We start from the raw sequence: 20,642 nt of genomic DNA on the forward strand, positions 1-20,642 counted from the left end.
TTAGAATGCTGCATTGAGAAGAGATTGACCAGAGTAATATGCATATTCAATTTTAAAATTAACAGCAAGGTATATATTATATTGTAAAATAAATTCGTCTTTTACACCAAAGTGAAACTCTCAACGATGAAAGAAATTATCATAAAAGTCAGAAAAATAGTACCAGACACATGGTGTTTATTTTACTTGCTGTTGGAGGATACTAATGAGCACCTTCACAAATGTGTTTTTAGCCAGTGTGGTGGAATTGTTAGAAGTATTTATTACGTTTTGTACAACTTTCAGAAAATTCTAAAATTCCAGCATGAATCTCTGAGTGCAATTCGATCACTTGATCACTACACCGATTACAAAACTGTGAATTGACATAAAAGGGCAACGTTTCCATATTTAAAAAGTATTTACATACATTTCATCCGTTCTTCAGCACTGAAAAGGTTTGAAACAGTTGTCTTTTGATGTACCTAATTTGACACATATACACAAACCTTTCACACAATTTGAAATATCATATGGATGTAAGTATTCACACTGACAAACTGAACAAGCTACAAAAAATGAAGAAATATATATTCGATGTGCACTCAGAACATATCAACAAGGGATCACATAATCTTTACTTACAAGTAGCGCATCTCTTATTTAAAACAAAACTGCATGAATATATACAAATGAGTAAATCCAGCTTTAAATGAAAAAGCATAAACATAAAAAGAATTTTCTTCTCCAATCTTTAAAACTTAAATACATGAAGGACAGGTGACACTTATTTACATAATTATTTGATTTGTCCAGGTTCTCTTACTGCCCCAATTGCATACCTAATAGTTCACTTCTTAAAGCGCTTAATTATCAAATAAAACACTAAATACGCTACTCATCTTTCAATAAAGTACATGCACTTATTTGGTGATTAACGACACATTTTTGTATTGACATCTTCCTGTGCAGTTATTGAAGAACTAGCATCCAATCGAAATAATCTCCCCTATCCTGTAGCACACTTAGATCGGTACACATAATAAACTTCTCTCTCTATAACGAGATGGCAGGTTTATCAACACAGGGCTAATGTTTTACAATTACAGAGAGATACTATTGAAATGATAGTTCACATTCGACCTCAGAGAGGTGTCATCAGACTGTCAAACTACCAGCATCTCATTAATTAGCAAATAACCTTATAGGTAGTGTAAAGCAATACTCTCTCAGAGTCCGATAAAATAATGGCGTGTGGTGGACTGTGATGTTACAGCAATATTATAAGCATAATAACAAGACAAATGAACAATCCATTTAATCAGTTTTACCATAACGAATATTTTTTCAATGCAACATGTTGGGCATGGTAAAGACAACCACATAAAAGTTAACATACTTTTTAAAAAGGTAATTTTTAGGTGCCCAAGCCCAAGCTTGGGCACCTATTGGTTTCGTTGGAATTTTTCTTTCTTCTTGTGTCAATTTTTGCTAGCCTTAACGCCTATGCTAAACATTTCAAACTTGGTACAATGATGGGGGGGGGGGGGGGGGGGGCCAATGAGAAGTGGTGCACCTGACCCTTGAATTTTTTATTGGTCACGTGACCTGGTGGCCATATTGGATTTTCCAAAAACCTAAAAACGGCTTCTCCTGATGATCTAGGGGTCTGGTCAATTTGAATTTTTTTACATAGCAAGCATGACCTAAGGTCTTGAGATTTTGTAAATAAAATCGCATGCGGTCACGTGACTTTGGCCGCCATATTGGATTTTCTAAAAATACCCTTTTAATCTTTAAAAATCTTCTTCTCCAGAACCAAAACACCGTTTGAGCTGAAATTTTACTCATGTCATCCTTAGAGTGATCTCTTTCAAGTTTGCGAAAAACATTTCGATCTGTCACGTGATTTGGCCGCCATATTGGATTTTGCGAAAATTGCAGTTTCATCTTCAAAAATCTTCTTCTCCAGCATCAAAACACTGATTAGGCTGAAATTTTACACATGTCTTTCTTAGAGTGATCTCTTTCAAGTTTGCAAACGACATTTGGATCGGTCACGTGATTTGGCCGCCATCTTGGATTTTACGAAACTCGCGATTTAATCATTAAAAATCTTCTTCTCCAGAACCAACACACCGACTGAGCTGAAATTTCACTCATGTCATCCTTTTAGAGTTATGTCTTTCAAGTTTGTGAAAGACATTTGGATCGGTCACGTGACTTGTCCGCCATGTAATATTAGGCATGGGCACCGCCAACGCTGCTTGCAGCTTTAATTTATTTTGTTGTTGTCAGTTCATGCAGTGTTGGGAAAAATATGACAGGTATTAATTAAAATTGTGCCAAAGATGCATATTCTCGGTGCTACATCCTGACCCTACATGTATGATTGTTGGGACGTCCCAATTTTACATTTTATGAAATTTCATGATATTGCTGGATCCTTTTCTGTAGGAGGGCGATAGCCAGAACTGCTAGGCTGTGGTGATGATGGTTGCAAAGGCGTTTTTTTATGCACCCCTTTTTGGTATGACATTTCTTTTGAATGATACTTTTCCTGGGAAAAGAATATTCTTGATTGGGCATTGATCTTATATGTTTCTTTCACTAGAGCAACAAGACTTTTTTCCAAGCTTGTCTTTGAGGAAGTACCTCCACTGTGGGACTTTGTACCACTATACTGTGTGTTATTATGACTAAGATCAAAATTAAGTTCATACATTGACCTCATCACTTCACTCAAACTCTTTGCACCACTGTCTCCTATGTTATGACTAAGATCAAGATTAAGTTCATACATTGACCTCATCACATCACTCAAACTCTTTGCACCACTGTCTCCTATGTTATTATGACTAAGATCAAGATGAGTAAGTTGACACATTGACCACATCACTTCACTCAAACTCTTTGCACCACTGTCTCCTATGTTATTATGACTAAGATCAAGATGAGTAAGTCGATACATTGACCTCATCACTTCACTCAAACTCTTTGCACCACTGTCTCCTATCTTATTATGACTAAGATCAAGATGAGTAAGTCCATGCATTGACCTCATCACTTCACTCAAACTCTTTGCACCACTGTCTCCTATGTTATTATGACTGAGATCAAGATGAGTAAGTCTACGCATAGACCTCATCACTTCACTCAAACTCTTTGCACCACTGTCTCCTATGTTATTATGACTAAGATCAAGATGAGTAAGTCCATCCATTGACCTCATCACTTCACTCAAACTCTTTGCACCACTGTCTCCAATGTTATTATGACTAAGATCAAGATGAGTAAGTCCATCGCATTGACCTCATCACTTTACTCAAACTCTTTGCACCACTGTCTCCTATCTTATTATGACTGAGATCAAGATGAGTAAGTCTACGCATTGACCTCATCACTTCACTCAAACTCTTTGCACCACTGTCTCCTATGTTATTATGACTAAGATCAAGATGAGTAAGTCCATCCATTGACCTCATCACTTCACTCAAACTCTTTGCACCACTATCTCCTATGTTATTATGACTAAGATCAAGATGAGTAAGTTCATCCATTGACCTCATCACATGACTCAAACTCTTTGCACCACTGTCTCCTATGTCATTTTGACTAAGATCCAGATGATTATAACCATGCATAGACCTCATCACCACTCTCAGGCTTCTTTTATCACTATCTCCTATGTTATTATGACTGAGATCAAGATTAAATTCATACATTGACCTCATCACCTCACTCAAACTCTTTGCACCACTGTCTCCTATGTTATTATGACTAAGATCAAGATGAGTAAGTCCACGCATTGACCTCATCACTTCACTCAAACTCTTTGCACCACTGTCTCCTATGTTATTATGACTAAGATCAAGATGAGTAAGTCCACGCATTGACCTCATCCCTTCACTCAAACTCTTTGCACCACTGTCTCCTATGTTATTATGACTAAGATCAAGATGAGTAAGTCCACGCATTGACCTCATCCCTTCACTCAAACTCTTTGCACCACTGTCTCCTATGTTATTATGACTAAGATCAAGATGAGTAAGTCCATGCATTGACCTCATCACTTCACTCAAACTCTTTGCACCACTGTTTCCTATGTTATTATGACTAAGATCAAGACCAGTAAGTCCATGCATTGACCTCATCACATGACTCAAACTCTTTGCACCACTGTCTCCTATCTTATTTTTACTAAGATCCAGATGATTATAACCATGCATAGACCTCATCACCACTCTCAGGCTCTTTTTATCACTATCTCCTATGTTATTATGACTGAGATCAATATTAAATTCATATATTGACCTCATCACCGCACTCAAGCTCTTTGCACCACTGTCTCCAATCTTATTATGACTAAGATCAAGATGAGTAAGTCTACGCATTGACCTCATCCCTTCACTCAAACTCTTTGCACCACTGTCTCCTATGTTATTATGACTAAGATCAAGATGAGTAAGTCCATGCATTGACCTCATCCCTTCACTCAAACTCTCTGCACCACTGTCTCCTATGTTATTATGACTAAGATCAAGATGAGTAAGTCCATGCATTGACCTCATCCCTTCACTCAAACTCTTTGCACCACTGTCTCCTATGTTATTATGACTAAGATCAAGACGAGTAAGTCCATGCATTGACCTCATCACTTCACTCAAACTCATGGCACCACTGTCTCCTATGTTATTATGACTAAGATCAAGATGAGTAAGTCCATCCATTGACCTCATCCCTTCACTCAAACTCTTTGCACCACTGTCTCCTATATTATTATGACTAAGATCAAGATGATTATAACCATGCATTGACCTCATCACATCACTCAAACTCTTTGCACCACTGTCTTCTATGTTATTATGACTAAGATCAAGATGAGTAAGTCCATCCATTGACCTCATCACCACTCTCAGGCTCTTTTTATCACTATAATATCCTATGTTATTATGACTAAGATCAAGATGACTAAGTCCATGCATTGACCTCATCACCTCACTCAAACTCTTTGCACCACTGTCTCCTATGTTATTATGACTAAGATCAAGATGAGTAAGTCCATGCATTGACCTCATCACTTCACTCAAACTCTTTGCACCACTGTCTCCTATGTTATTATGACTAAGATCAAGACCAGTAAGTCCATCCATTGACCTCATCACATCACTCAAACTCTTTGCACCACTGTCTCCTATGTTATTATGACTTAAATCCAGGTAGTCAAGGTTTAGGTAATTTAACCCTTGTACAAAGGAGTTAAAGTCCTTGTTGACCCATTGTTTCTCTTTAACTTTTAGCTTTGTCAGTTTAGTCATTTGTACAACATTAGCAAAAGATTTGACATGTAACTCATCAGAATCAAAGTCTATACTCGCAATTGATGACTCCTTTGACTGATCTTCTATATAAGGAAAAATGGCTGGTAGGTAATGAACATTATTGGCAACACTGATGAATGGTTGGTTAATATGCTGCCTATATATTTCAAGTAAAAATTCTATGTCCGAAATACCAATGTTGGTGTTACTAAAATTAATATACACTAGTTTATCCAGTGAAATTAGAGCATTTCCCACAACTTTTACACCTTTGTTATCAATTTTACTTCCACTAATGTCTAAGCGTCTTAAACAACTGAAGTTTATTAAAGTTTCAGCTAATAAGGGGCAAGTGACTGGGTTTAACCATGCAAGTGATAAACTTTCGATATTAGAAAAAACTGATAAATCATTCAACACACTTGTGTATTCAATAACAGACCATTCTACACTCTTTGGAATTTCTACAGTGGTAATCTTTGATATGCTTTTGAAAAAGACCTGCAAGTGTTCATCCTTTAATGTCAGGTTTTCTCTTTCAAAATCAGGTAAAATAGCTGATGCAGGAAGTTGGTTCACAATATAGGGAATTATTTTTTGAAGCCCAAACAAATTGTGACTTACATCAATGTCACAATTAATATTATAGTTTTCTATTTCAGACAACAGTGTCTGCACTCCAACAGCACCCAGTTGATTTGAATTCATGTTTATGGAACATAGTTGTCTGAAGTTGGAAATCATGTTACCCGCCTGATGAACATTCTGAATTTTATTGAAACTGATATTTAAAAATTTAAGTTTTTCTGAAACATGTAAAAGGAGAGAATGCAATGACAACTGTAGGTTATTGTGACTCACGTCAAGGTGTGTTAACTGTGATAGATGATTGAAACTCTGGCCAATGTCTACAATTTGGTTATGACTCATATCTAGGTGTGTTAACTGTGATAGATGATTGACTTTCTGGCCAATAAATGATATTTGGTTATGGCTTAGATTTAAGTGTGTTATTGAGGATGGTAGGGAGAGAATACTGCATGATAGAAGACCATTATTGCTCAAGTCCAACTGCCTCAAGTTTGTTAAATGCTCAAAGGAATTGTCAATTCTTTTCAAATTGTTGTGGCTAATACTGAGTAAAGTGAGTGATGTTGAAATCAATTTTAAAATCTTTCGTATATCAGCAAGGCTGAGCTTATTATAACTTACATCTAATCCTTCAAGTTGTGTGTAATTTTCAAGATTTTCAAAATTCACTTCATGTAGATCATTTTGACTGAGATTTAAGTGAGTCACTGATGTGGGAATGAATTTGAAAACATGATCATCAGCTTTAAGGTTGCTGTTACTGAGATTAAGATGCTTTAAATTTCTAAAACGTTTCAACTCAGTGAGCAGAAAACCTGACATGTTCATGCCACTGAGGTTTAAATCTGTCACTTCTGGAGATATGTGTTGCAATAAAACTTGCATATTATCTGTGCTAACACAACAATGACTTAGATCTACTTTTTGAAGTTCTTTTAAATGTTTCAGTCTCTCACATAGCAACAAAACAATCTGTTGGTCTAACTTAATACCACTCACATCGATGCTTACAATATTACTGAGTAGTGATAAATTTTGACATAATTCTGACAACTGACTGTTGACTAACTTTGTGCAATCTATGTGTCTCACATTTTCTAAATTTCCTATTAAACTGGCAACATCATCCAGTGATTTAAGAGTGAGATCACCGACATCTTGCACCTGTGCTGTAGAGGTACACAAAGGTAGAATTTCAAGTAAACCTTGTGCAATATTATAATCTACCCTTACTTCTATTTCGTCTTTTATTGGCAGCAATACTGTACACCCTAAACTACCAATAATGTTGTTGCTTAGGTCTAAACTGGTAAGACATGGCATTGCATTCATTGCCTCTAACAGTAATTTGCAATGCTCCCAGGACAAGTCATTTTCAGCTAAACACAACATATTGATATTTAAGCTGACAGTGTCTTCAGACAAACAGAGTAGAAACTGCTCACATAGTTTTTCTCCAAATCCTGTCAGGCTTAGGTTGTCTAGGTCTGGCATACATGACAATGCCTTTATAAACATTTCCATCGTGCATTTCTTGATTTCTTCAAATATGCTCACATTACTTGAAATGGTTAATGATGTAACTGCTGGTTGCTGAGTTGTATCACGGCTAGATCTGGATTGTGCATGTTTGCATAGCAGAGGTAGAATTCTCAACAACTTGGCAGTCACAGTGAAGTCATGAACATTACTCACTGTACACCTGTCAACAGTAAACGGATCGCCAATAATATTTGTCAGACATTCTTTGAATTCACTTGAGAGAAATGCTTCATCACTCTCTGAATGCCATTTAATGTCTTTGATTAAAGACGTGTGTAGTAAAATTACAGAGAGAGCATGTAAACTTTGATTGGAGATCCCTGTACAAGTTGACAGATCTAAATAATGGTTCTCATCTATCAATTCCTCGATTTCTCTTGCAAAGACAGAAGGCCTCTCTGATTCAAACAAACAGTTACCAAGCATCTCAAGGTTGCTAATATCAACAGAAGTTTGCATTTCACTAAATTTAACAACTTCCTCCAGGAAATACAATGCTTTCTCACCCAAAATCCCAGCGACATAAGGTAAACAATACGACAAGTTTGCTTGCAAAATCCTTGTTTTCTCTTCCCTGAGTAACATAGGAATATTATTGGGTGACAATGCAACAATGTTACTGAAATACATTGCATTGATGTAAGTATACACATATTTGCTTTGGAAAGTGTAATAATCATTAGACTTCGTCAACAAACCAAAAAAGTGTGATTCCAAATTTGGAATACATGTATCAATCCACGAAAGATACAATTTACCCACATTTTCTGCAGTGATGTTATCATATAGACACATTCCAATATCATTAAACCTTGCTTTCAAAATTTCTCTGAGATTTTCAATTTCCACATTATTTTCTTTACAATACATCTCTGCATGGTGTATCACAGCATACTCAGTTGCCTTTGTTACTGTTGTAGGTAAAGTATATGAATTCTCAAACCAAAAGGATACAATGGCCGGGAAGAAAAACTCTTCTTGTCTCAGAGCATCAACTACTGGATCAAACTTTGACTGTTCAAGTAAATTCTTTGCTTGTTGTTTATCCTGTACTTGATCCATGACAAAAGCTTCCCATTGACCGGTACTACACGCTTTACCTTGACGCCATGTTGCTCTGCTTGATGACGAAACAGCTGACATTTCTGTCACAAAACAAAACAAAAAAAATGTATTGTGAGTGTGCACGACTTGTTTTCGTGTACCTTTGAATTCACAATTTATATGAACAAAAAATATTCGAATTTCAATGGAGTTCATCTTATAGGCAATATCTATCTCAATGCCAGAGGCTCCTTTTTATAGACAACAGAAAAAATGTGGGGTTGAAAGTTGTCCTTTTCTATTTTGATACATCCCAGTGCCACAGTTTGAAATAAATAAGGCATGATTAATTGCCTTTGGAGAATTAAACAGCTCTCAACACCTATTCTGTCTGTTTTTAATGAATATGTATCGTCATCTTCAATATTGCTGTATGCTAATTAAAAGAGCAACTTACCGTGCATCCTCTGTTTCACCTCTTCATACTCTTTTTCATCTATCTCCAGCTTGATTCTTATGGTAATGCCGGCTTTCTCAGCTTTGTCTTTTATAGTTGGCGGTATCAGTATTCTAGTTAAAGCCTTATCCACTGTGCCTTCTTTGTATTTCTGCCAGAAATAATCTAAATCCTCCTCTGTCAGAAAACTCAAAATGAAGAATATAGACCCAATTTTAGGTTCACTCTTGTCAGCCCTGCATTCTTTGAATAGCTCCACACATTTGTCAAACATGGCATTGTCTTTTTCTTTAATACAGTTCTTCAGAAACTCTATGAGTTGTTTTTTCAGTTCCAGATTCACCTCCCTTTCTTCAAGTTTTATTCTTCTTTCTTTAAGGTCAAGGTTTCGACTCTCTCTTTCTTCTTCATCAATCTCCATGGCAACTTTTGCTGTCAGATCTACGGAATACAAATACACTGTCTTTATATGTATCATGGAGTGATTTAAATAAATCAATATCAAAAGGGTGATTTATGAGATTGGTGATAAGTATTGCATGCACTAAACTTGTACATCTCTACATCTTGTATCCTCTGCTATGTCTATTGTATCAAGCAAGTTGCTCCTCCTTGTTGTCCTCCGAATTCAAGGAGCATTTGCTACTTTGCAGAGAGTGATGAACAAAAGAAAATAATCATGCACATTTATAACATTTACTCATTCATTTTGCTTTTTACATTTTTCTCACATCATTAACCAATGTATATACCAAGAAGAATTCAACGACTTCCAGATAACTTTTAATCATAAGTTAGTGCATATCATACCAGCATTGTGACAATGTAACCACATGTACTTTCATGTAAATGCGTCATAAATATGCAAGCTACTAAGTCAATTTCATACCTTACCAGAGTGACAGTGTGAAATACGATATCTCTTTGTATGAAAATCATTATTGTTCAAATATGGAAACATAGGGCCAAAGTCCCTGAAGCTACTACAGACATGGATACAAAATTAAGTATTTCCTGACTGTGTGAAATTATCTCACTAGGGTCATCCTAGGGACCTTAAACCAAATAATATTATATAGGGCTCAGCCCTTGGTGTCGCGCCAGGGGCAATGTACTTGTATTGATTCATGATAAAATAGATAAATTGTTACTCCATATACGTTTGTATGACAACTATACCCAGTTTTCCTCTGATGAAAGCAGTTCACGTACTACACGACGTCAAACCCTGCAGCATCATGCAGGTATAGATTTTCTGTAATTTGTAAAAATGTTGGACAAAAATTGGCAATTTTTACCATGATAACAGCCTATTGTGTCAAACAAGGGACGTATTATGCCATCATTATCATAGCAATGGTAACGGCACTGCTCACCTTCCACTTGCAAGCTGAAAACTATAGCGTTCTGTCTAAAAACTGGCAATTTTTGAATCTAGTTATTGACACAGTGGGCGCTTTTCTAAAATTCAATCCCAGCATTCTTTGTGTATGCTCCGTTCATATGCACAAGTTTTCTCCCTTTTTCTACTTTTTATGCGTGATATTAACGATATTTTGTATCAGCGACAAGGTGGATAATAATACTTACTGGCTAATAAGAGAGATATATTTCATAAATGGCATGTCATAAAATAATAATTTGCACGTTTCGTATTTGTTTATTTACGAGCACTCAAAAAAACATGGCGGCGGGCATGAAAGTAGGGTATACTTCCGGTTACTCGCATAGTATATTATGAATATGCGCATGCGTAGTCAGTAAGCCGCTGGCGCGACTATTAAAGCGACCCAAAAATTGACAGAGCTCTGCTGTGTTATGTAGAGAATAACTTTTTGTGACACATGTATTGATGAAGAAGGTGGATATCTTTTATAGCTCATTTCAGGATAGCCTGACCAAAAATAGCAAAATTAGCTGTAAAAATACAAAATTGATGATTTCATCATAAATTTCAATATATTACATTAAGATAAAGCCTAGGAACCTGTATACCAAATATCAAAGCTATCAGATGAGTAACGTTTGAGAAAAAAATATTTTGACCAAAAATGGCAAAAATTGACCCAAAAATACAAAAATTGAAGATTTCATCAAATTTCAATATAGGAACACGTATACCAAATATCAAAGGCATCAGACAAGTAGTTTTCGAGAAACACATTTTTTGACCAAAAATGGCAAAAATTGCACCAAAAATACAAAATTGCAGATTTCGTCATATATTCAATATATCACATTTAGTTCATCTTCCTGCATACAACATATCAAAGCTGTCAGATGAGCGGTTTTGATGAAATAAAGTTTTGACCAAAAATGACAAAAAAATTTCTTTAAAATACAGATTTGCATATTTCATCACAATTTGAACAAATCTAAGTTGGGTTATCCCTAGGGACCTGTATACCAAATAACAAAGCTGTCTGACCAGCGGTTATGAAGAAGAAGATTTTTTACCAAAAACACCTTTTTTGGCATTAATTTGCCTATTTTCAACAATATCAAAAAATTAAAAAAAATAGTTTCTCAAAATCCTATTTTTCATCTACACAACAAATATCAAATCAGTAAGTACTGCGGTTCTCAAGATATTTGAGTGGACGGACGCCTCACTAACGGACATACATACATACATACATACATACATAAAGACTGACGCCGGACGGATCCCCATCCCAATAGCTTCTATAGACTATAGTCTATAGTACCTAAAAATGGAAACAGCAGTTTCTCCTTTACATGTATTGCTGTATTTCACTGGATGCGTGATTTCGGCTAACACTCTATTTTGTTGCTTACTATTCAATTTGTCGTGTGCTTTACATACGGCTTACTGTTTGAGATCTCGTTTTTCTGTTGTAAAGTAAAATCCAGGTATCCAGTGCTACCACTGAAAGTCAATGTAGGAACACATGGCACTGCAGACATGATGTTTTGCAAAAATTTCAGTTCAAACTGAAGCTATCTAAAGAAATTAATAGACTCACGGTCTAAAGGCATCAATTTTTTTCAGATTTCACATACAAATTAAAGTGATTTGAATAAAGCGGACAATGTTAACAACTGAATTTCTAAACTAGACAGTCAAACATGTGAATTGTGCAATCACAGCTGCTGCCAACTTCTAAATATACTGGGAGAATGATCACACAGGTAGCCGACAAAACTCTTGTAATGGTACTCATGAGGATTAAAAACTTGTTCAGGTTTTAATACGATAAAATATTGTAAGAGTAAGACTTTTGCACTTTATTCATCTTTAGTTTTTAATTTCAGTAACTTTTTAAACTTAGGTTCCTGTAATGTGATATGCAAAGTAAGCGTTCTGTGAACACACTATATTTCTACAACACATTTTCACTTGACAGAGCAGAATCCCACTATTAATTTTTTGACACAATTTTCATAATACTGCACAATGAAAGAAAAGACGGATCAAAGATTATGTTGGTCTTCTGAGGAGATTTTGCAGTTTCTTTCTCGCCAATTCATTGACTGAGCAAATTTGATCTCTGTATAGTCAGCAATTAGACACTTAGGCTGCGCAAATTTGAAACTTTGTTTGACGTCAGCGCCAGTGTGCGAAATTAATGTCGGTCCGACGGTCCGAGACCGACAGATTTCTCGTCGGGCCGAAAGTTTTTAGCAACATGTCGGTCCTTATGACCGACTGAAATTTGGAATAAATAATGAAAATTTCTCCGTCGAGACCTGTAACAGATGCAGATGATGACTGACTCTGAATTATGTGATTCAGATTTGAATGTCATGCACCTATCAATGTTTTCCACAGTGGGAGTGCGTGGCAACAGGGGATACTGATCTCACTTCGTGTCCTGGTAGTGGGGAATTCAATCTCTATGGTACGCCAGACCAGGGGGGGGGGGGGGTTGACAATGTCGCAACATAGTAATTTTTGTCTCGCGACTTTTTACATTTACGAAGAGTCTAATCCCTCATAACACACTGCAGTTGATTACATTCAGATCAGTGTCAATAACGTCCATGAATGCAGATTCTAGCAATGGAATGAATGTGATTTTCGTGCAACAATGCGATGCAATATTATAATAATACTTGTCCAATGAGTGTAACCCTGGTAATGTTAGCATTAACTGATCGTGGTTTTCAGCAGAATCGAGTGTCTGTCAAACTTTTCAGAGTCATTTTAATAAATTTACGCTTTCAAAGGGCAATTAGACCCAACAATCGCTCAGGCAAAACTTTTCGATCAGAAAATATGCATTCATTTCCGCGAGTGGCGACGTGTGCCATTCATGTTGTCTGTAATTTCTATAATCGAGAAAAGGTTACGATAAAAATATAACTTCATCTGTTTCTTTATGAATGCAACAGAGGCCATATTTAAGCATATTTATTTTTTGAAAAATTTTGAAAGTAATTTATACGTCATATCAAAATACATACCAGGTATTTTCTCCCTTATGTTTTACATAACGATAAAAAAGAACAATGTTTGCATAAAAAATTATTCATACACTCCCCTTACTCATGACTGTTTTCAGGGTACTAAGCTATTCACTCACTATTCTACCACTCGCGTTGGCTATTTTCAGATGTGATTTTCAGCTCTCCAACCATTTTCAAATCACAATATCACATGCCCAGGTGTAGTGTACAATTATACACAGCAATTTAGAGAACACCATCCCAATAGAAAGTCATGAGAGACAAGCTTTCTCGCTTTCATCATGTAGCCAGTGCATGAGTCTGTACTCGCCGGCCTCCGGGTGTTTGACATAATTGTATAGTCCGAGAGTGGGGGATTTGACATGGCTAGAAAAAAATTTCAAATTCTCCTAGGCCTGTTATCCCCATCTCAACTTTCCAAGATCAAACCGTCAGTATCTTGTGAAAACAGCAACATAGCAATGGAAATTGTTTTAGTCTGTGCTTTTAATCATATGAAAATGCATGTGGCCTCAGTTTTCAATTCAACGGCCTAGGTCAGATGTTTCCTCTCGTCTGATCATCGTCGTAAACCACGCGCCTCTTTACGGCAATAACTCAGTGCTACCCGACAGTCAAGCGATTGATTTTTGCGTAGGTCAGCGGAGCGAAAATTATTGCTCTGGCTTGTGAGAATGTCGTCTGATATACATTTCCGTGAGTTGTCGCCCCCGTATGTATCTGTTGCGTTTTTACCGTACATGTAGGCATTTGTAATCTGTGTACTGTAATTCCCCGGACTGCCTTGCTTTATGGTGTTTACTGCTATCAGCCCTAGTATAGGCACAGGGTCCGGCGAGCAATATTCGTCTAGAAATTATGAATATGATCAATAAATGTCTTGTATTAAACTTTTTTTTCATTATACAAGCCTTACCTGTGTCTAGTGTGTGCCTATTACTTTACCCTAGCTATCTGTGGATAGTAGGATAGGTAGTAGACCTTATGAGCTGCTAACGAGGTATTTGGTCAGGGCGATAAGCCCCCGCGTTGGCGATCGGCAGAACAAATTAATGAAGGGGATTAGGGAGGGCAATTAACAGATATAGACTGTTTTCGTTGAAATACTATCCACAGATAGCTAGGGTAAAGTAATAGGCACACTGTCACACTAGACACAGGTAAGGCTTGTATAATGAAAAAAAGTTTAATACAAGACATTTATTGATCATATTCATAATTTCTAGACGAATATGCTCGCCGGACCCTGTGGTATAGGTATGTGCTTGAATATTAAATTTCAAAGCACTCTTTCATTCTGCACCTATCTTTGTCACACATTCTCTTGTTTCTTCCGCTGCTCTGGTCTCTGGAACTTCGCTTTTGCTTGCAAATGCTTTCTAGTTTCTCTTAATTTCGCACACTGGTCAGCGCGCGCCTAGGTTTAGCTGTAAATCCTCGAAAACAAACAAATATGCAAATGAGGTCAAACTGTGTCATATGACATCACATATCTGTTCGTCCCTTCGTCTGCTGCTCAGTACCTCACCTCGCTCGCGAGGCATATTCAACTGTGCGGGGCCTCGACTCATGACCAGAACGTTTTGTCGCTAGATTTTTTCGGGTGTCTGTGGGTAAGTTCTTTAGAAGATGGCAGAAGAGGTTAGTCAACAACAACGGGAGATAGTAACTTGCCGAGTGATTCAAAATGAGAAGGTTGCAATGGACTTAGGTACGCCTTTGACGTCGGTCTGTCTTGCAGCTTTGGTGCTCTCTATGAAGGGCTGGTCCGCGCCAGTCAACACGAACATGTCCAATTCAAAACAAAAATTGCTAAAGATGCCAAAACGTCGTGCTACTTGCTACAGTCCGATGAAAGTGGTGACAGCAACAGAATAGAGGTGAGTCCAGGGCTGGCTATTGCAAAAACATGTGATCGATTCCAGAAGTATTACATTCTATTCGATGTACATTTGAAACCCGACGATATCGTGACAATAAAAACACACACAGAACTGTAATCGCAAAATGCCTTGCTCAGCACATGGAGCAGCAACTTGAAGTAAATGCAATGAAGTATTCAGATAAAATTGCCGTTGACAGTGTCTCCAGAGAGGGATCGTGTATATGATGGCATCAACGTACTTGCCAAAAATGGATTCGGTTTTTTGAGCGTAAAAGAGTTTAGAAAGAGTCACATAAGACATCGTTGATCGCTTCGGTAGACTTTCCTCGAAATGTGTGCCCTTCAAGACGTATGTCAGCACTCCTGAAGTCACAGTGGATGAACTACTACAATCAGCATTAGCCAAGGTGGATGAATTGATCTTACCCACAGACACCCGAAATAAAATCTTAGATAAATATCGTAAGCTAAAGGCATCGAACAGTGTTCGTCGCACATACTTCTTTATGATCAAGAACTTGAGGGGTGGCGAATCAAGAGTGCAGTATCGGTAGACCATTCAGAAAGACGGGTGATTTGAAGAAAGTCCATGCTATTAAAGGTTAGTAAAATATGTGTATGTGCATTTTGGCAATACAGCGATGTCAGTCAGTAAATGCGCTGATAAATATGACCACATCATTACAAGTACAAGTGCCTTGAGGAGTCAGCTAAGGTTAGTATCCCTTATGATTTATCTGTGACTGAAACAAATATTTCTAAAATCCATTGCCCTATCACAAGGGCACGAGTGCTTGACGCAGAACTCAACTTATCACTGAGCGGTGAAATGGTTACAATGCAGAGGTGTGGTACCCTGCGTAGATGGCAAGAAGCCCTGGTAAAGTATTGTTCAGCACTTATTTCTTGTTCCCATTTGCAGTTGTGTAATATATCACTCCAAACAGTCAAAATTATACAGTACCAAAAGTGTGCAGTAAAGTAACTGAACCAAGTACATTGAAAATGTTTACATTCTTTTTTGTGTACTTTCTATGTATTGTTCAATGTTGTGTAAGTCATGTATAAAAAATACCCGAGTGTTTTCTCTGTTTTCCCATTCTCTTTGATAGGTGCATTTATTCAGCAAAGAGACTACTTCCTGAACAAAGACAACTTCATGCCTTCCTAGATGAGTGTCTGCATACCTGTGGTGGTGTATTTACAAGTGCAACCAGGTCATCCTCTATACCGGTAGTATATGGAATATGTGTAATGAGGCAGAATCAAAGTTGTTGCAGTGAAATTTCAACACATTACTACTCCTCAAAACTCCCTCTCCCAGATATATGTTACAGCTGTGGTGATGGTGAGGTTCCCCCTGTGACTAAAGAAATGAGAACTACATACCAGACAGTCCATCCAGTGGATGTTTTTCACTGTTAGTGTTATAACATTTGAAAGACTACAGGTGTTGTACCTCAGTACAAATATGAACATCAAGTGAAAGTCTTCTCTGTCAAGGTGTTTAACTTAATATAAGCCAGTACTTCTCATTGTAAGTTTATTTACATTGTTCAAGTAAAAAACTGTTCAACTCTAATATCTTCATGTGTAAGTGTTTTATTTCAATGGAATTGTCCATTCCACAAATAGATTGTGCATGTGCATGACACTTTAAACTAAACATACAATCAAGACCCAAGGTTCATCTGTATCATGATTGATGCCAATGGCAATGCCAAGGACATCCTAAAGTGATAGGCAATGTAAATCTGAACAAGAATATCAGTGCAATTAACCATTTGTGTGAAATTTATGCTTGGACTTCGAGGATTAGGGCTTCTTGAGTATGGATATTTGTTTTCAAATTTGTTTTTTACCTGATTTGCATATTTTGGAATATATAATTAGTTTGTTTTGTAAACCGCCCCCCTCCTAGGTTTTGGTGACCTAAGGTGACGTCAAACATAATTCCAAATTTGTGCAGCCTTATGTAAAAATGCTCTCAGTGTTCAGAAACAACTTGTGTTAGCACATTAACATTGCACATCGCAGACACAAACCTAAAATCCTGTAGCACTTATTATTAAACAGGGCTTAAAAAATCCTAGCAATCATCCAGTGGGTATATTGACACTTCCTACACAGGGTCAAAGGACAGTGTACACCTGAAAACGTCCAATTTTACAAATTGGTCACCCCATACACTGACCATTTTAGTGAATGCACAGTATTGATATTCTGTGAAAGGTTATTATATGAACCTAACACTATAAACAACATAACTAATTTCTGCAACACGTGATGGAAAAGAGGCAGACAATTTTTTATCAATTTACAGAATACATATATAATGTATACAATGTATATTTAACACTTTCACCGCGGGAGGGCGCATTGTGCGCCAATGGCCAGACTGCGGGAGGCGCGTAAACGCGCCAAGAACGTAAGCGTTTATATGCGTTCGATATACGTAGGCTTTGTTTGATCTACATCATGTTTGTTGACTATTTCCTCAAGCCTAGCGTAGTGTACGAGGTAGAGGTCAAACCTAAATGAGCATGCGCGCCAAATTTGTAAACAAATGCCGCCATACATGCCATATTCGATCATTTCTCGGCCGTGGTTTGTAAAGGATCGTGTGATCAGTTGTTGTTTTTCTTTCAGAGGGTATTTAAAAATGGCGGTGCGGGCACAGTTTAACACGCACTAAGCCCTTGAGTATGTTTTTCTAGACGCTAATAGTAGAATCGTCACTGATCGTGAAACTGAACTCGACGGAGATAGCGGAAGTCAAATTTCGAATTACAACTCTAATACCGAACTTGAATATGTTCCCAAACCAGTTGAGCAAAGACATAGATCGCAAGCAGGACAGGAAGGTAGGCAAGCTGAGCATGCTTAGAGAAAAGTGCGAAAAAGGGCCAGTGACTGACATCACAAACGTTGATAGAGTATCCTGTGGATGTTTTACGACATCAATGACAATTACGCATCGGATTGGCTACCAGTATATAAGCTTATATATAATAAAGCTCTCTTTTGAATGTCAGATGATACCTGTTGCTCGAATTTGAACTTGTAATAAATATGCATATTAATCTCATTTATGTGGAATATGTTTTAGACTATGTATTCCCCCTACTGAATTTGAGTTGATAAAACGTAAGTAGTAATTTTTAAAGTGTTACGCTGAGAAAAATACATTTATATCTTGAAATAACAAAAAATGCAACATTTTTTGATTTTTTTTTGTAAAATCCAATATGGCCGCCATGATCACGTGATCTTCAAGGTGTGTCACATGACCTTTTGTGCATTTTTATGATGCCCTGTAATATTGCAATACTCACTGAAAAAATTGTCCCAAATACTGTAATAATTACAAAGATATAGCACATGCATGTAAATAAATATTTATAAGGCCTTATTTCCATAGAAAACTACGCACAGGAATGCACGTATAAAAATTAATTACGCAGTGAAAGTGTTAAGCAATAAAGTACATCCAGCCATGGTATGCCACAATTTTGACCAGTTCACGACATATATGCACGAGTGATCGCAAGTGCATATATGAAGTGAACTGGTCAAAATCGAGTGGTATACTGTCGCTGGGTGTGATTTATTGCTAATATATCATAACAGTATATTGTATATATAAACGGATTTTTACTCATTGAGAGCTCATGCGTATGCCAGCCATGGTATATCGCCAATAAACCACGGTTCTTTTCGCATCTTGACCAATCAGATCGCTGTACCGGGTATTTGTATCATCAATATACTGGTATGATAAAATGAATAACATCTGATAAACAGTACTGTAAATATGGAAAAAGTGGTTTCTCCTTTACTTACTTGTAAGGTTACACTTTGTTTGCTCATGTAGCTCACTTGAATGCTGACCACCTTCACTTAATCGTTCTCTTTTTGGCAATTGAAAACCTTTTGACTCTGTAACAGTGCAATACAAACAGTCATTTGCAAGAAAAGATATGCATGTAATTTTAACTTACATGAGCTTGATTTAAATTACTCAAACTAAGCAAAACTTTGCTGCATGTTATTGTGATCGAATCATAAAGAAAGAATGGGATTCAAAATGGCGAGTTATGCATGGAGCCTATCAAACTGATTCATTTTTGTTCCATGATAGTTTCCATTCAGATGCCAACTGCTCTTGATTTGCTCAACACACTTTCCTTGAGCGTCCAAACATTCAAGTGTTTGTACATCTTATTTTTACGATAGCTTCTCAATTAGTCATACCCGGTACAATTGTTAACATTGAATGATTTTTCATTTATCCCCTTTTGAATTTTGTGCTTATTCACAGATGTGCAATGTTTGTGTTTGTTTACTACTACATCTACTACTACTACTACTAATAATAATAATAATAATAATACAAGTAATAGTATCAAAACCAGACCCTAAATAACTCATCATTGTAAATTTCATCATATGAAAGAATCAATTTCACTCATTATCACTCGGTAGAAATTTGTTCTAGTAATAATTCTGTAGAAAATTAACTATTTTCAAGTTCAATAAAGAATTGTTTTACCAAATTTAAAAGAAGTGCAGAGATTACACTTTCACTAACTCCCACTACTTACCAGTAGTTGAAGCATGTTCTCTCTGGAATTCCACAACTTTATTTTTAAGGGGCTCTTTGCCCAAGTTTGCAAACAACTCTACAAGCAAATTTAAATTATTGTCATCTATAATACCACGTTCTTGTAAGTGATGGAAGACATCAGACGCACTTTCAAGCTTTTCCATCTCTTCCTTAGACAACTGTTTTCCTCTGAGTAGCCTCTTCATTTTCGACACATCATTTCCATCCATTTCCTTTTGTAAATCTTCAAACAAGATGTTGAGCGGGCTGATGGTACTTGCCCCTGGAGCCTCTGCCATGATCAGGGAATACCAGGGTTCACTGATTCTATTTACAATGTCACTGAAGTATGAACCTTATCTTGGCAGGGCTCCACAATACCAATGCTATCTAATGGACATACACATCACATCACATCCATTAAATATATCGCAGGAAGAAAGTCTCTGAGGAGCTGGCTCATCAAAACATCAGAAATCCTCAATCTGAATGATCAAATAATGTAAATATAGCATATTAGTAGAATATGAAACTGCAGAAATTGTTTGATGTTGATTAACATTTAACGTAAAGTCGACAGACTAGCACACATCTACACTCACAGTGATACAGTCATCTTCGAAATTTGTGGCTTTGATGGCGGTCTAAACTTAATACATTTAAAATAAAAGTGAGGTAATAACATAGGTTGAAACAAAAGGGCAAGGACTTTCCGATATATGGGGTGAGAACACCGCCAAAATTATCTTGAAATCTTTATTTAAACTTATCTCGTCATTATTACTC

General features: G+C 36.8%; 1 protein-coding gene across 1 annotated transcript; it reads right to left on the reverse strand.

Annotated features, from left to right (window-relative positions):
- Positions 1-1,333: 1,333 nt before the first annotated feature.
- LOC139151546 (protein NLRC5-like) lies at positions 1,334-20,341 on the reverse strand. Its single transcript, XM_070724436.1, has 4 exons — positions 19,855-20,341; positions 19,094-19,189; positions 8,935-9,375; positions 1,334-8,578 (listed from the first exon to the last, which is right to left on the reverse strand). Exons 1-4 carry the CDS (start codon positions 20,153-20,155, stop codon positions 3,264-3,266), a joined length of 6,153 nt encoding a protein of 2,050 aa, XP_070580537.1. The 5' UTR covers positions 20,156-20,341; the 3' UTR covers positions 1,334-3,263.
- Positions 20,342-20,642: the final 301 nt, after the last annotated feature.

This window comes from Ptychodera flava, chromosome 15, assembly GCF_041260155.1.
Source record: "Ptychodera flava strain L36383 chromosome 15, AS_Pfla_20210202, whole genome shotgun sequence".
Lineage (NCBI taxonomy): Eukaryota > Metazoa > Hemichordata > Enteropneusta > Ptychoderidae > Ptychodera > Ptychodera flava.

Coding starts and splice junctions, on each gene's coding strand:
- LOC139151546 (XM_070724436.1), bottom strand. CDS start 20,155: ATGGCAGAGGCTCCAGGGGCAAGTACCATCAGCCCGCTCAACATCTTG. Junction 9,376..19,093: donor AACAAAGTGTAACCTTACAA/GTAAGTAAAGGA, acceptor TGTATTCCGTAG/ATCTGACAGCAAAAGTTGCC. Junction 8,579..8,934: donor GGTGAAACAGAGGATGCACG/GTAAGTTGCTCT, acceptor GTTTTGTGACAG/AAATGTCAGCTGTTTCGTCA.